Here is a 17,818-nt window from a genome sequence, read left to right as displayed (position 1 = left end):
TTGCTGGGATGGAGTTTTGACATCACCAGGCTGTAAATTAGTTAATAAGAAAGAGTTCCAAACCTCTCTGCCAATAACAGCTAGTTTTCAGTTTTCCCCACCCCACTTGAGAAATTGCTCTTTGCTAAGAAGCTATTTTTCTTTCTTTTTGACCATTTTAATTAAAAACAATCACTGTAAAGTACTTAATTGTTACCCAGAAATGATTTGATATTGAGATAAAAATGGCTTCAATGGAACTTTAAGAACACAGTGAAGTATGAAATGGCAGTTCTGGTCAGTGATGTGTTCTCTTGACAGTTTGACACAAAGAAAAGCAGTGGACCATCACAATAATAACGAACTGTCGAAATTCAGCACTTCTTTTTATTACTGACAAGGCTGTTTTTCAGTTTTTTTCTCCACATTGATTGAATGCATAGTTATTTACGCTCCCCAGGAACACTGATGGGACTCTTAGGGTACATTTGTTAAATTCTGCAGCTTGTTAAGACTCAGATATCTCCTGGCTGTTTCCTTGGCGATGACAGGTCATTCCTTTGTCCGTAGGGAGGGATTGTAACGGCTGTCAATGTCGTTCTCCTCCTCGGACGAGGAGGAGCATGGATCGGACCAAGATGCGGAGGGATAAGTGTTCATTATTTAATGACAAAACAACAAAGCACTTCAACATACAAAACAACAAACGTGACAAACCCGAAACAGTCCTGTGTGGCCCAAACGCTGACACAGGAACAAACACCCACAAAACACAAGTGAAACCCAGGCTGCCTTAGTATGATTCTCAATCAGGGACAACGATTGACACCTGTCTCTGATTGAGAATCATACCAGGCCGAACACAAAATCCCAACATAGAAAATCAAACCTAGACCAACCCACCCAACTCACGCCCTGACCAACTAAAACAAATACATGACAAAGGAAAACAGGTCAGGAACGTGACAGGGATAGGTTTACTGAAACTGTAGAGAATACCGTTCCACACTGGACACTCCCTGCTCACAGCCACGTCACACCAAGACACAAAAATAAAACTCAACCTATTTAAAGGCATGGTATCGATTTCAGGGAATTCTTTTAGGCCAAGGTCAGGTCACAAGTGTGTGGCCAGTAGGAATGTTAGTCACGTTTCCAGTCTGTCAGTCCCAGTGCAGGTGTAACAGAACATGCTTGAACTTTCAGGAAGTGCGCTTCTCCTTCCATCTCTATTCACCAATCAGTTACAGTCGGTTTAGCATTATGGTGATAAAACAAGAGGATCCCAAAGATGAGATTTCCACAATCACTTCAAATTCCCCTCTTTCCACTTTTTACACTGTGTGAGTCATATAGTGCATGCAGCGACTACGTCAGCCATATAATTCTACAATGACCACCCACACACACACCATTTATTCACACCTTTGGAGACGGTGTGTGTGAGTTCTGATAGCCGTGTCCATTTAATCCGGTACCGTACAGATGGCAATCTGGGTTGATCACAGTGAGTCAGAGTGACTCAACACTCACTGTCACCAACACAAACTTTCTCTTTTCCTCCTTCTAGCTGTATCTCTTTTTTCTCTCTTTCTTTCTATATTCCTCTGAACCCCTTGCCCTCTTTCTCTCTCTTTCTCCCCATTATCTTTCTCTCTGTTTTTCTCTCATATCTCATGCTTACCTGCATGTATGCATCAGCCCTGTGCTGATCTAGAAGGTAAGGCAGTTAACTGGGAAATAAACCTGCGGCTCCAGTGCCTGTCTCGGTCTCGGTCGGCTAAGCGTGTTACCCAAACGCGGCCGTGGTTTAACTGTTTTATTTCAGCTTCAATGGATTTTAAACGTCTCTGAAACAAATAAAACTTCCCTGAGCTTTTATGAGCGCAGGCTCGTGAATAACTGTTTATTAGGGGGAGTGGAGGAGGATAGAGAAATGCTATGTAATTGTATTTTATTTTGCATTTTAGGTTTTTTATTGTAAAGTTAACCCTATACAATGCCTTCAGAAAGTATTCATACCCCTTGACTTACTCCACATTTTGTTGTTACAGCCTGAATTCAAAATGGATGTTTTCCTCACCCATCTACACACAATATGACAAAGTGAACACGTATTTTAATTTTTTTTGCAAATGTATTAGAAAATGAAATACAGAAATATTTCACTTACATAAGTATTAACACCCCTGAGTCAATACTTTGTAGAAGCACCCTTCGTAGCAATAAGCATTTGCAGGTCATGCCATAGATCTTCAAGTAGATTTAAGTCAAAACTGTAACTAGGCCACTCAGGAACATTTACTGTCTTCTTGGTAAGCAACTTTAGTGTAAATGTGGCCTTGTGTTTTAGTTTATTGTCCTGCTGAAAGGCGAATTCATCTCCAAATGTCTGGTGGAAAGCAGACTGAAGTTTCCTCTAAGATTTTGCCTGTGCTTAGACCATTCCATTTATTTTTTATCCTGAAAAACTCCCCAGTCCTTAATGATTACAAGCATACCCATAACATGATGCAGCCACCACTATACTATGGAGAGTGGTACAGGTGATGTATTGATTTGCCACAAACATAACACTTTATATTAAGGAAAAAAAGTGAATTTCTTTGCCACATTTTTTGTAGTATTACTTTAGTGCCTTGTTGCAAACAGGATGCATGTTTTGGAATATTTGCATTATGTACAGGCTTCCTTCTTTTCACTCAATTAGGTTATTATTGTGAAGTAACTACAATGTTGTTGACCGATCCTCAGTTTCCTCCTATAACTGCCATTAAACTCTATAACTGTTTTAAAGTCACCATTGGCCTCTTGTTGAAATCCCTTGTAACTGAGTTAGGAAGGATGTCTGTATCTTTGTAGTGATTGGGTGTATAATTACACCATCCAAAGTGTAGTTAATAACTTCCCCATGCTGAAAGGGATATTCAATGGGATATTTAACCAATAGGTGCCCTTCTTTTTGCGAGGCATTCGAAAACCTCCCTGGTCTTTGTGGTTGAATCTGTATTTGAAATTGACTGCTCAACTGAGGGACATTACAGATAATTGTATGTGAGGGGTACAGAGATGAGGCAGTCATTCAAAAATCATATTAAACACTATTATTGCGAACAGAGTGAATCCATGCAACTTATTACGTGACTTGTTAAGCACATTTTTACTCCTGAATGTATTTAGGCTAGCCATAACAAAGGGGTTGACTACGTATTGACAAATACATTTCAGAATTTCATTTTTAATTAATTTGTCCAACAACAAAAAAAGTATAGAAACATAATTCCACTTTGACATTATGGGGTATTGTGTGTAGGCCAGTGACAAAACATCTCAATTTAATACATTTTAAATTCAGGCTGTAACACAACAAAACATGGAAAAAGTCAAGGCACTGTATTCCCTCCTTGCTTCCTTGCAGTCAAGTTGGGGTGGAGGACAGTTATCAAACACACCACACGCACAATGACCTCTTTATCTATCAGAGAACACTCTCCCACTGTCTCATTACGGCCCATCTCTATCTGTCTAGGCCTCTTGTAAACACCACACACACACACACACACACACACACACACACACACACACACACACACACACACACACACACACACACACACACACAGTCAGACACTTCTCTCTCCCCGGATGAAATTATTCAAGTTGGCGTTCTGCTTTCCATAGAGAGTGAGAGTTAATAGGGAGAGTGGGGGTAGAGAGAGTCAGAAAGGGACAGTATTAGGGGAGGAGGAGGGGAGGGGGAGAGTGGGGGAGAAAGGAGGGGAGGGGGAGAGAGGAGGTGAGAGGATGGAGGACTAGAGGAACAGAAGCGCTGCTGTTAAGTGCTCTGATTAGCAGGAGTAATTACACTGCAGCAGTGAAGCACTGAATGACCCACTCCTCCCCTCATCCCTTTTCCCCCTCTTTTCCCTCGGCCTAACCCCTCAAGGCTGCTCGGGGAGAAAGGGAGGAGGGAGAGAGGGGAGGAGAAGAGAGGCTGAGAAAGAGAGAGTGGGGAAGAGATAAGGAGGGAGAGATAAAGAATTTCTCCCTCTTCATCTAAGAAGGGTCTGTAGGTGATAAACTGAGTCATGAAAAGCTAAACTTTAGTGTTTAAGGAAGTGTGCAATAACCCTGTCACACACACAGTCTGCACACTCACCGACACACACAACCAACCGCATGGTGGAGGAGAGAGACAGCTGAGCTGAGAGATGAAGAGATGAACAGAGAGGGAAGGAGAGAGAGAGAGATGTGAGCTGAGAGAGGATGAGAGAGAGAGATGTGAGCTGAGAGAGAGAGAGATGTGAGCTGAGAGAGGATGAGAGAGAGATGTGATCTGCGAGAGAGAGAGAGATGTGAGCTGAAAGAGAGAGAGATGTGAGCTGAGAGAGAGATGTGAGCTGAGAGAGGATGAGAGAGAGATGTGAGCTGAGAGAGGATGAGAGAGATGTGAGCTGAGAGAGAGAGATGTGAGCTGAGAGAGGATGAGAGAGAGAGATGTGAGCTGAGAAAGAGAGATGTGAGCTGAGAGAGAGAGAGAGATGTGAGCTGAGAGAGAGAGAGAGAGTGTCCAAGTCTGTGTGGGTCCTGCTGCAGAGTGTTCGGTGCTCATAAAGGTCACCCAGCGAAACCTGAGTGTGAGCAGGAGAAACCCCAGCACTCTTATCGACCCTCCAGTCCACACAGAACAGCACAGCACATCTGATGCACCCACCCTCTCTCTCTAATCATTCTCTCATTGTGAGTGATTGCCACTTGGAAACAGCTGGATATGAAGGGAATATGTGAAAATGCCTGCCGCAGCTACTTAAACACACACGTGCGTGCACACACACACACACACACACACACACACACACACACACACACACACACACACACACACACACACACACACACACACACACACACACACACACACACACACACACACACACACACTGTGTCAGCAAGATTGAAATCTAGCATCACACACATTGACTGAGTTAGGCCTAGATTCAATCAGATCAAGTGTTAACCGCCGAAGTCTGGATAATTTTTTATTGCAAAAACGGTTTGGCTGGCTCCACTGGCTCCCATAGGCAAGATTTTGATTGGATGTTACATTTCAAGAACCCTCCCCCACACGCCCGTAGAAGGGGTGCTGTGTGTTATGTGCGTCACTGTTATCCCTCCAGTAGTTGTGGCCTATGCTAGTTTCAAGTTATGAAAGGTGGCCGACAGTCTGCGATTTATTTTCATTGAAATTGAAAGTGGATTATACTGGTAAAGTCAAACATCACAACACGTTCTAAACCACTCTGGTGACAGACTTTTTTCCCTGTCTCCATTCATCACATGGCTGCTTGCTGCACTTTGTTACCACCGCAAATATCGTGAAGATTGCCCATTATAGTTGTTTTTGTAAGGACCCAAAAAACTGAGGCAGTGGGAGAACCTAGAAAGTAAATACAAAAACAATGTAGTATTAGCTAGCTAGCTGGCTACAGTAGGCCACTTGTAGGGTAATGCCAGGTGTGCACTACATGACTTTCAAAATCCTCTCACACTAAACCATGTGGCACAGACAGGGCTCACACACTAAACCATGTGGCACAGACAGGGGTCACACACTAAACCATGTGGCACAGACAGGGCTCACACACTAAACCATGTGGCACAGACAGGGGTCACACACTAAACCATGTGGCACAGACAGGGCTCACACACTAAACCATGTGGCACAGACAGGGGTCACACACTAAACCATGTGGCACAGACAGGGCTCACACACTAAACCATGTGGCACAGACAGGGGTCACACACTAAACCATGTGGCACAGACAGGGGTCACACACTAAACCATGTGGCACAGACAGGGGTCACACACTAAACCATGTGGCACAGACAGGGGTCACACACTAAACCATGTGGCACAGACAGGGGTCACACACTAAACCATGTGGCACAGACAGGGGTCACACACTAAACCATGTGGCACAGACAGGGGTCACACACTAAACCATGTGGCACAGACAGGGGTCACACACTAAACCATGTGGCATAGACAGGGCTCACACACTAAACCATGTGGCATAGACAGGGGTCACACACTAAACCATGTGGCACAGACAGGGGTCACACACTAAACCATGTGGCACAGACAGGGCTCACACACTAAACCATGTGGCACAGACAGAGCTCACACACTAAACCATGTGGCACAGACAGGGGTCACACACTACACCATGTGGCACAGACAGGGGTCACACACTAAACCATGTGGCACAGACAGGGCTCACACACTAAACCATGTGGCATAGACAGGGCTCACACACTAAACCATGTGGCATAGACAGGGGTCACACACTAAACCATGTGGCACAGACAGGGCTCACACACTAAACCATGTGGCACAGACAGGGCTCACACACTAAACCATGTGGCATAGACAGGGGTCACACACTAAACCATGTGGCACAGACAGGGGTCACACACTAAACCATGTGGCATAGACAGGGGTCACACACTAAACCATGTGGCACAGACAGGGGTCACACACTAAACCATGTGGCACAGACAGGGGTCACACACTAAACCATGTGGCACAGACAAGGATCACACACTACAAGATTCCTCAATTGGTCGTGAGGATTGTCGATTGCACGTTCTATGGTATATTGGTGATCACACAATTGAATGTGCATCACGCCACCTACTATGCAGGAGGGAAACAGGATTCCCCCCAAAACTGAACAAACTACCCAAAAATAAATAAATTAAATTAAATAAATCTAAACTTTTTTGTTAAAATATACAACAGATCTGATCCCTACACAAGCTCAAGGGGAACCTGGAATGGCAGGTCTTCCGGCGCCAGTACCCCTTGAGAGTCTTCAGATGTAAAATCCTTAAGTCAGTTTGTCCAGTTTCCTAGACTTCTTTGAGACTTGTGCTGTATAGCTTATAACTGTGGAAATGAATGCAACAAATTCCACCCTTTTAACCCACAGGGTATCTTTTGTCTGGCAGCAAACATTTACTACAGGCTGTGGTGTATCCAGTACCATATCTTCACTTATGCTGCTCAGGTCAATACAATTCTGGTCTGACCAATCGGATTCCACGCTTCAAGATTGCTTCGATCACGTGGACCGGGATATGTTCCGGATAGCCTCAGACAAAAACATTGACGAGTTTATTAACAAGTGCATCGGAGATGTCGTTCCCTCTGTGACCATTAAAACCTTCCCTAACCAAAAACTGTGGATTGATGGCAGCATTCGCACGAAACAGAAAGTGCGACCTGAAACAAGACCGAATACAAACAGTGCAGCTATTCCCTCCTCAAGGCAATCAAACAGGCAAAGCGTCAGTATAGAGACAAAGTAGAGTCGCAATTCAACGGCTCAAACACGAGACGTATGTGGCAGGGCCTACAGTCAATCACGGATTACAAAATGAAAACCAGCCCCGTCGCGGACACTGACGTCTTGCTCCCAGACAAACTAAACAACTTCTTTGCTCGCTTTGAGGACAATACAGTTCCACTGACACGGCCCGCTACCAAATCCTGTGGGCTCTCCTTCTCCGTGGCCAACGTGAGTAAAACATTTAAACGTGTTAACCCTCGCAAGGCTGCCGGCCCAGACGGCATCCCTAGCTGCATCCTCAGAGCATGCGCAGACCAGCTGGCTGGTGTGTTTACGGACATATTCAACGAATCCCTATCCCAGTCTGTTGTCCTCACATAATTCAAGATGGCCACAATTGTTCCTGTTCCCAAGAAAGCTAAGGTAACTGAACAAAATGACTATCGCCCCGTAGCACTCACTTCTGTCATCATGAAGTGCTTTGAGAGACGAGTTAAGTATCATATCACCTCCACCCTACCCGATACCCTAGACCCACTCCAATTTCCTTACCCCCCCAATAGGTCCACTGACAATGCAATCGCAATCACACTGCACACTGCCCTCTCCCATCTGGACAAGAGGAATACCTATGTAAGAATGCTGTTCATTAACTACAGCTCTGCATTTAACACCATAGTACCCTTCAAAATCGTCATGAAGCTGGCCCTGGGTCTCGACCCCGCCCTGTGCAACTGGGTCCTGGACTTTCTGATGGGCCGCCCCCATGTGGTGAAGGTAGCAAACAACATCTCCACCCCGCTGATCCTCAACACTTGGGCCCCACAAGGGTGTGTTCTCAGCCCTCTCCAGTACTCCCTGCTCACCCATGACTGCGTGGCCATGCACGCTTCCAACTCAATCATCAAGTTTGCAGACGACACTACAGTGGTAGGCTTGATTACCAACAACGACAAGACAGCCTACAGGGAGGAGGTGAGGGCCCTCGGAGTGTGGTGTCAGGAAAATAACCTCTCACTCAATGTCATAAAAGCAAAGGAGATGATCGTGGACTTCAGGAAACACCAGAGGGAGCACCACCCTATCCACATTGACGCGACCGCAGTGGAGAAGGTGGGAAGTGTTAAGCTCCTCGGCGTACACATCACAGACAAACTGAAATGGTCCACCCACACAGACAGTGTGGTGAAGAAGGCGCAACAGTGCCTCAGGAGGCTAAAGAAATTTGGCTTGTCATCTAAAACACTCAAACTTTTACAGATGCACAATCAAGAGCATCCTGTCGGGCTGTATCACCGCCTGGTACGGCAATTGCACCGTCCGCAAAGACAGGGCTCTCCAGAAGGTAGTGTGGTCTGCACAACGCATCACCGGGGGCAAACTACCTGCCCTCCAGGACACCTACAGCACCCGATGTCACAGGAAGGCTAAAAAGATCATCAAGGACAACAACCACCCGAGCCATTGCCTGTCCACCATAACGCGACTTTAATAATGTTTACATACCCTACATTACTCATCTCATATGTATATACTGTATTCTACACCATCTACTGCATCTTGCCTATGCCGCACGCCATCGCTCATCCATATATTTATATGTACATATTCTTATTCATCACTTTACATTTGTGTGTATTTGTGTGTATAAGGTAGTTGTTGTGAATTTGTTAGATTACTTGTTAGATTTTACTGCATAGTTGGAACTAGAAGCACAAGCGTTTCACTACACTCGCATTAACATCTGCTAACCATGTGTATGTGACCAATAACATTTGATTTGATTTGACTTGTTTTCTCAATTCTTTTAATCGCCTCCGCATAGGAGATTTGATTGACAGCTCTAACTTTTGCCACCTTCTTCACCTTCACAGGGCACTCCAGGAACTCAGGATCATGATCCCCACCACAATTGCAGCACCATCATCTTTCTACACACCATTCTTCAGAATACTCTGTTCGTCTGCACACTGTTGAAACGTCTGCACACACTTGAAACATGGCCAAATCCTTTAATATTCTTACACTGCAGTGGTTTGGGGACGAAAGCTTCCTACATAACCAAGCTTCACATGCGTAGGTATTTGCTCTTTATCAAAAACCAACAGAACCGACAGACTTTCTTCTATTTCTCCATTCCCCCAGCGGTTCAGACACCAGGAATTCTCTTCAGGTATTCAACCTGAACATCCGTCGTCGCCCCTGAGATGACTCTTTTAGCGGGTGCTCTACTCTGAAGTTCAAAACATTAAAACTTCTGTTGTCCAGATTCTTTTGAGTCCCACTGCAATCTTCCTCTGCTCTTCAGAAATACAATGAATCAAAATACGCCATTTTAGACACCTCAAACGGGTTTCCAACATATGCATCCTTACTCAACAAACGCATCCCAACAAGAAGCAATTCATTATCATTCACACACGTATCCTCCACTCCAATTTTAGACAATTTCAACTACTGTTCTCCATTCAGAACATTCGTCTTCACCAAATTTGCTCGACGCGCTGCTTGATTCCAACTCAGCATCCACTTCCGCCATCTTCCCAAACTCTAGTCGACACATTGAAATGAAAGTGGACATGTAAACGTTGCATCATCTGCTCAGATGACAGATAAACCAATACATGTATTGACCCAAATTACTTATTGATATTGGTATGAGTGGGTTCATGTTGTTTTATAGATCTACACAAGCTGCGGTTTGCAATTTAGAGTTGATGAACTAGACTTTCCATTGCAATAATGATGTCATTTCAGTTAACGTAGCTACAACAAGCTTTGGCTCAAAGCAGCCTCATAAATGTTTTCAGTCAGACATTCATGCTTGCCACACAGAGTTGAAATGTCTAGCCAACACTTCAGAGCTGTAACGATTTAACGCTTTGGTTAAAGGCAAGTATAAACGCATACTAGTAGTAGTCATCGTTCCTGCTGGAGAGTCTACACATTCTGGGTGACGCGAAACAATGTCAACATCTCACTGGCTTCTTCTCTGGAGAGCTCTCATTGGCTATTGCTGATCACAGTTCTAAAAGCTTGTTGTTGCACATTTCACACTACAAGAGCATTGCAGATTTTGCTCTGATGAAATCAAACATGTTTGAAAATATCGGGATGTCTGGGACTGCTCGAAGACGAGATCGGTAGCCCTCAGATTTCGTCTCTGACCCGTTCAAGTTAAATGAGCGTTGGTGACGGCCGCACGCCCTGAGTAGGCAACGACATGGGGATTTTGTCTCAGATTTCCAGCTAAAATTGTGTAGTGTACACCCGGCATAACTCAATGTAACTGATAATTAGCTGACTTTACACACTGTTAAGCTAAGTGAATTAAATGTCATCAACTAGCAAACTTCCTATTAGCTAGCTATCTTGATGTAATCATTGTTAATTAAAAACACAGTCTCCAAATGCATTTGTAAATAATAACCATGGAAGAGGGTGAAATTGAATCTCCAGCTGTCAGTAAAGGGAGAGTGTAGGCTACTGGACAAGGCAGGTCATTTTGTTGCAGGACATTATGAAAAGATTGTCCAGTTCCAGTACCTAGAGGGGAAAAGTTTGAGGACAGCGAGATAATAGCAACATAATATTTTGTGCTGTGTAATTGAAGTATAATGAAGCCTGTTTCTTTGTGATGTTTTCTGTCTTCAGATATGGAACGCTGTGAAAGCCTGTTTGTGTCACATCCTGATCTGTTTCACCTGTCTTTGTGAAGGTCTCCACCCCCCTCCAGGTGTCGCCCATCTTCCCCATTATCCCCTGTGTATTTATACCTGTGTTCTCTGTTTGTCTGTTGCTAGTTCGTTTTGTTCATAAAACCTACCAGCATTTGTTCCCCTACTCCTGCCTGTTTTTTTGCTCCTGTTTTCTAGTCCTTCCCGGTGTTGACTGTTCTGCCTGTCCTGACCCTGAGACTGCCTGCCGGTTTGTACCTTACCCCACCGTTCTGGATTATTGACCCCTACCTGCCCTGACCCTGAGACTGCCTGCCGTTCTGGACCCTTTACACCCTCTCTGGATTATTGACCACTGCCTGCCTTGACCTGTCATTTGCCTGCCCCTGTTGTTGTAATATACTTTTGTTGCTTCGACATAGTCTGCATCTGGGTCTTACCTAAACGTGATAGTTTGCCCAATGAAGAGAGAGGTCCCAATGAAGGTTCCAAGAGACTATGGGTATATCCTATATGCCATGGGTCATTGTGGCTAGCTACTTCTTGTCCCTCATGCTAGCCTTTACAACCAAATATCACTTCAGAAATGTCAACATTTTAAATGTTGACATGGCCAGCATTGTAGACCATTTCTCCCCTCTTGCTGCAGATTTAACTGATCTAGAAATAACAGAAACATTCTGTGAAAACCAGCGTGCTGTAAATGTTCTTAAATGTTTTGTCACCACTGCTTGTTTTGTAGAATTATTTTGTCCTCATGCACTGTTGCTACTAATCTGGTGAGCACCAAATGTGTCCTCATGCACTGTTGCTACTAATCTGGTGAGCACCAAATGTGTCCTCATGCACTGTTGCTACTAATCTGGTGAGCACCAAATGTGTCCTCATGCACTGTTGCTACTAATCTGGTGAGCACCAAATGTGTCCTCATGCACTGTTGCTACTAATCTGGTGAGCACCAAATGTGTCCTCATGCACTGTTGCTACTAATCTGGTGAGCACCAAATGTGTCCTCATGCACTGTTGCTACTAATCTGGTGAGCACCAAATGTGTCCTCATAGACCGCCGGGGTGTCTTGGGAACAGAACAGTCATGGCAATGGTTCGACGGCGTCCACATGTTTCCATGTGACCTTATGGGTGTGTGACTGTGGCTCCTTTCACATGCCAGAGTCCCCCGACACACCACACAGGGCAAGGTCACCCAGAGCCACCCCATACTGTCACTACTGTCACTAGCACTGTCCCTAGTCCTGTCCGTGGCCAGCGGAACACAACACAGGGTCACAGAGAAGAAGACAGAGCCCCGAGGTCAGAGGTGAGAGGCGCCCTGGTTGTGTGCTGTCTTTATCTCCACTGCTGGTGGTCCTCTATATGGTACAGCACAAGGCTGCATTGTACCCTACTGTACATCACTCATAATAGAAGGCCTGACATAGATGTTCACTCACTGTATGAGGCACACATGGTGCGGTTTGCCTGGATTTCTGCAGTCCATATGACTCTCTGACTCTCACACAACGTATGAGTGATATAAGTGATATTCCCAATTCTCATATTTAATACTTTATTTTTTAGAGTCAGTGAAAGAGAGAGAGAAAGAGAGAGAACACTGTATATAGACATAATATGACATTTGAAATGTCTTTATTATTTAATGTACAGTAATGTTTACTGTACATTTTTATTGTTTATTTAACTTTTGTTTATTATCTACTTCACTTGCTTTAGCAATGTTAACATATGTTTCCCATGACAATAAAGCCCTTGAATTGAATTGAGAGAGAGAAGAAGGTAGTGAGGAAAACAGAGAAGGGAAGAGAGGACACAATTTCTTACACTTTCATGTCTGGACTTGTTCATGTGACTATGAATTGGGAAGGTTCTGGACTGGTTCATGTGATTATGAATTGGGAAGGTTCTGGACTGGTTCATGTGATTATGAATTGGGAAGGTTCTGGACTGGTTCATGTGATTATGAATTGGGAAGGTTCTGGACTGGTTCATGTGATTATGAATTGGGAAGGTTCTGGACTGGTTCATGTGATTATGAATTGGGAAGGTTCTGGACTGGTTCATGTGATTATGAATTGGGAAGGTTCTGGACTGGTTCATGTGATTATGAATTGGGAAGGTTCTGGACTTGTTCATGTGATTATGAATTGGGAAGGTTCTGGACATGTTCATATGATTATGAATTGGGAAGGTTCTGGACATGTTCATGTGATTATGAATTGGGAAGGTTCTGGACATGTTCATGTGATTATGAATTGGGAAGGTTCTGGACTTGTTCATGTGATTATGAATTGGGAAGGTTCTGGACATGTTCATGTGATTATGAATTGGGAAGGTTCTGGACATGTTCATGTGATTATGAATTGGGAAGGTTCTGAACTGGTTCATGTGATTATGAATTGGGAAGGTTCTGGACTTGTTCATGTGATTATGAATTGGGAAGGTTCTGGACATGTTCATATGATTATGAATTGGGAAGGTTCTGGACATGTTCATGTGATTATGAATTGGGAAGGTTCTGGACATGTTCATGTGATTATGGTGCTGGGACATGTGTCCTATTTTTTCCTCACTACCTTCTACTCTCTCTCTGTCTCTCTCTCTCTCTCTCTCTTCTCTCATTTTAATCTCTCTCTCTCTTTCGATCTCTTTCTATCTCTTTCTGTCTATCTGTCTCTCTCTCTCTCTCTCTCTTCTCTCATTTTAATCTCCCTCTCTCTGAACAGAGATGTCCCTGGCTGATCAGAAGCAGGTGTTTCTGCCTTTTTGAGAACCCAGAAACAGCTGTCAGTGAGGAGGAGGAGCCTGCCTCCTAAATGACACTTTACTCACTATGTAGTGTACTACTTTTGACCAGGACACGCTACGGGCTCTGGTTAAAAGCAATTCACTATATAGGGAATAGGGTGCCATTTTGGACACAGCCTATGTGTGGGCGAGAGAGTGTTTTCTCCTCTCCTGATCTTTCTGGGTTTATCTTTTCTCAGTCTGTTTGTCTGTTTGTTCACAACTAACTGAGAACTGCCAGCCGCGGCCAAGAGATGACAGAACATTAAAAGAAGAGCGATTTATGACCCCCATCTGCCTGACAAGCATCTCCAGCACAGTGCAGCAGGTGTCCACGGATATCCCACTTGCATTTGCAACGTGGCATTTCTGGCCCAGGCAGCATCCAAGCCCAGCACACAAACCTCACCCAAGTCCCCCATCCAAAAAGTAACTAATCCTAGTAAGTGTCCAAGTTCCAAATTCCGAACCTAATATCCAAAACCATTACGGAAATCTTTTTCCAAAACCCAAAATTAATGTCCATGATCCAAAACCAATATCAAGCCTTGTTTTTATCACCTTTACGAAACCTTGGAACATTCTAGTCCTACTGTACCAAAGGTCATCTGGAGGTGGCGTTAAGGACCTCTGTTATAAAGTTGATAATTTCCTTCATACAGTATATTTACTGGAACTCAAACCTGCTGGGCCCATAGACCTAACCCAGCCTGTGGAGCCAACTCAGGTCCCATAAACCTAACCCAGCCTGTGGAGCCAACCCAGGTCCCATAGACCTAACCCAGCCTGTGGAGCCAACCCAGGTCCCATAAACCTAACCCAGCCTGTGGAGCCAACCCAGGTCCCATAGACCTAACCCAGCCTGTGGAGCCAACCCAAGTCCCATAAACCTAACCCAGCCTGTGGAGCCAACCCAGGTCCCATAAACCTAACCCAGCCTGTGGAGCCAACCCAGGTCCCATAAACCTAACCCAGCCTGTGGAGCCAACCCAGGTCCCATAAACCTAACCCAGCCTGTGGAGCCAACCCAGGTCCCATAAACCTAACCCAGTCTGCTACCAAAGCAGGGAGCTCCATATCTTGTAGCCCAAGCAGCAGTGGACCTCCCAGAGGCTGGGCTTATTATTCACTGACATGGCTGATTTCATGCCACGTCCACCCTGCTGGATTGACAGCTTCCTTGGTATGTGCTCCTGTGCTGCAGCTTGCCCTGTAGTGCATCTGTGTTCATCGTGCCAGCAGAGGGAATACATGGCCTGTAGTGCATCTGTGTTCATCGTGCCCGCAGAGGGAATACATGGCCTCTAGTTAGAGCGTTTGGAGATTATGCACTGTCTCTGTGTTGACACTCCACCACTTCTTGACCTCTGTGACCGCTGTTCTGTTTTTTCTGCCGTCTGACAATTTGGCCTGCATGGCCCTCTGACCCTGACTGTAGAACAGACACATGTGGAAGTCACCCCTGTTGACCTCCTGAATTCACATGAGAAAGAAAACATTGTGATAGAGACATACAGGCCTTTACTATACGACCCTGATAGGACAGGAGGGCAAAGGTTACCATAAGTTCCCAGACGTTACTGTTACTGGCTAGCGTGCAGGTTGTGTGTGTATGTTGCTGTGAGTGTGCGTTGGTTCTCTTACTGTGGCAGAGGGAGTCGCTGACGGGGGTGCAGGCGCTCAGCTCCACCTCGATGCCCTCATCACATATGGTGCAGGGCAGGCAGGGGTCCAGGGAGCTGTCCCGGTCGGAGTAGGTGTCGTCTATACACTCCTCACACACCGTGTCGTGGTTGTGCTCGCAGTGTGCCAACACGCCCTGGCCCGCCGGGCACACCGTGCAGGGCTCGCAGCGCCCAGACACCTCATTCAGGTAGTAGTTGTAGTCACACACGCAGATGGCATTGTTGGAGTCAGTGCAGGGCGTCTGCATGCGCATCAGACCTGTACACATGGTGCAGGGGATACATGTGTCTGTGTGGCTGTAGGTCTCTGAGTAGGTCTCACCTGGAGGAGAAGAAAGAAGAAGGGGATAGAGAACGATGAGGGGAGGATGATCTACCGATCCTCGACTTCGGCGATGTCATTTACAAAATAGCCTCCAATACCCTACTCAATAAATTACTCAGCAAACTGGATGCAGTCTATCACAGTGCCATCCGTTTTGTCACCAAAGCCACATATACTACCCATCATTGCGACCTGTACGCTCTCATTGGCTGGCCCTCGCTTCATACTCGTCGCCAAACCCACTGGCTCCAGGTCATCTACAAGACCCTGCTAGGTAAAGTCCCCCCTTATCTCAGCTCGCTGGCCACCATAGCAGCACCCACCTGTAGCACGCGCTCCAGCAGGTATATCTCTCTGGTCACCCCCAAAACCAATTCTTCCTTTGGCCGCCTCTCCTTCCAGTTCTCTGCTGCCAATGACTGGAACGAACTACAAAAATCTCTGAAACTGGAAACACTTATCTCCCTCACTAGCTTTAAGCACCAACTGTCAGAGCAGCTCACAGATTACTGCACCTGTACATAGCCCATCTATAATTTAGCCCAAACAACTACCTCTCCCCCTACTGTATTTATTTATTTTGCTCCTTTGCACCCCATTATTTATATCTCTACTTTGCACATTCTTCCACTGCAAATCTACCATTCCAGTGTTTTACTTGCTATATTGTATTTACTTCGCACCCATGGCCTTTTTTTTGTTGCCTTTACCTCCCTTATCTCACCTCATTTGCTCACATTGTATATTGACTTATTTTTCTACTGTATTATTGACTGTATGTTTGTTTTACTCCATGTGTGTTGTTGTATGTGTCGAACTGCTTTGCTTTATCTTGGCCAGGTCGCAATTGAGAACTTGTTCACAACTTGCCTACCTGGTTAAATAAAGGTGAAATAAATAAAAAATATTTAAAAAATGAGACAGAGGGGTGAAGGGGAAGGGGGATGGAGGGAGGGAGGAGAGGAAAAATGTATATGAGGAGGAGATGAGAGAGAGAGAGACAGTCAGTCTAATGACATGAATCATGTTTACTGCTGCTGTGTTCATCGAGAGGGGGGACACAGTGATCCAGTGGGCTCTGGATGATTTGTGTTCCGAGACATGAAAGGTGCTCTTGTTGAGGAAGGAGTCTGAAGCCCGCCGCGCTCATTACTAGATTGATCTCTGTGTGGACTGTACCGACTGCACTGTAATCATATAGCTCTCTACTGCTCTGAACAGACGATGAGATGGCCTGTATTCAAAGTTAGTATTCAAAGTATTCAAGCTGGGTTTGGCACAAATGATCACTGATCATTTGATGCTTGGCCACTCTTCATAATTTTAAAGTATGTTTCAAGCTATTTCTGAAAAGAATACTTACGTCTAACAATATTGAGATGTATAAACTTAGTGCACGCCATACGCATGTTTCCCATTGTAAATCAGACTTGTCATGAAAGTGTGCGTGTGTGAACAAGCATTATAACTCTGCCAGGAAAACGCCCTCCATTCACCTGACTATAACACCCTCCAACACCCTTTATTTGCTGCATGATTTGGAACTGTTGGAATTAGACCATGGGACAGCAGTTTCTAAAAGAAAGAGCAATGGCGAATTTGATCACATTTCTGTAGAGGTGTGGGCAGAATGTTTTAGTCTTTTACAGTGACTTTTTCAAACTAAACATGCATGCTGCCTATATCGAGTGCCAAACACTTTATTGATTGTATATTCAAAAATGTTTTAATTAAAATGCTACAGCCCACACTTCTTTGCAAAAGACTAATTGTTTTGTTGATCAATATTTTATTGTGTTTCTTCAGTATCTCCTGCCTTGGGTCTCTGAGATGTCACGCTCCTATCGCACAGTAATACTGTAGCCTATACCCATATTGTCAAGTCTTTTACACAAGCTACCGGTATATTTACTGTGTAGGAAGAATGTATTCATCTTTTTCAGTCATTTATGCTGTATCTGGCTGTAAAGGGCAGTAATTTATGCTGTATCTGGCTGT

At 44.8% G+C, this 17,818-nt stretch overlaps 1 protein-coding gene across 1 annotated transcript in view; it reads right to left on the bottom strand.

Annotated features, from left to right (window-relative positions):
- LOC120042766 (tumor necrosis factor receptor superfamily member 16-like) overlaps positions 1-17,818 on the bottom strand; it is a 54,378-nt gene that overhangs the window by 13,207 nt on the left and 23,353 nt on the right. Inside the window, exon 3 of the mRNA XM_038987567.1 lies at positions 15,455-15,817. Coding sequence (XP_038843495.1) covers positions 15,455-15,817 — 363 coding nt within the window. The remainder of the gene's footprint in view (positions 1-15,454; positions 15,818-17,818) is intronic.

This window comes from Salvelinus namaycush, unplaced genomic scaffold (assembly GCF_016432855.1).
Source record: "Salvelinus namaycush isolate Seneca unplaced genomic scaffold, SaNama_1.0 Scaffold771, whole genome shotgun sequence".
Classification (NCBI taxonomy): domain Eukaryota; kingdom Metazoa; phylum Chordata; class Actinopteri; order Salmoniformes; family Salmonidae; genus Salvelinus; species Salvelinus namaycush.
Note: the sequence above shows the minus strand (reverse complement) of the source record. Positions and strands in the feature narration are given on the sequence as shown.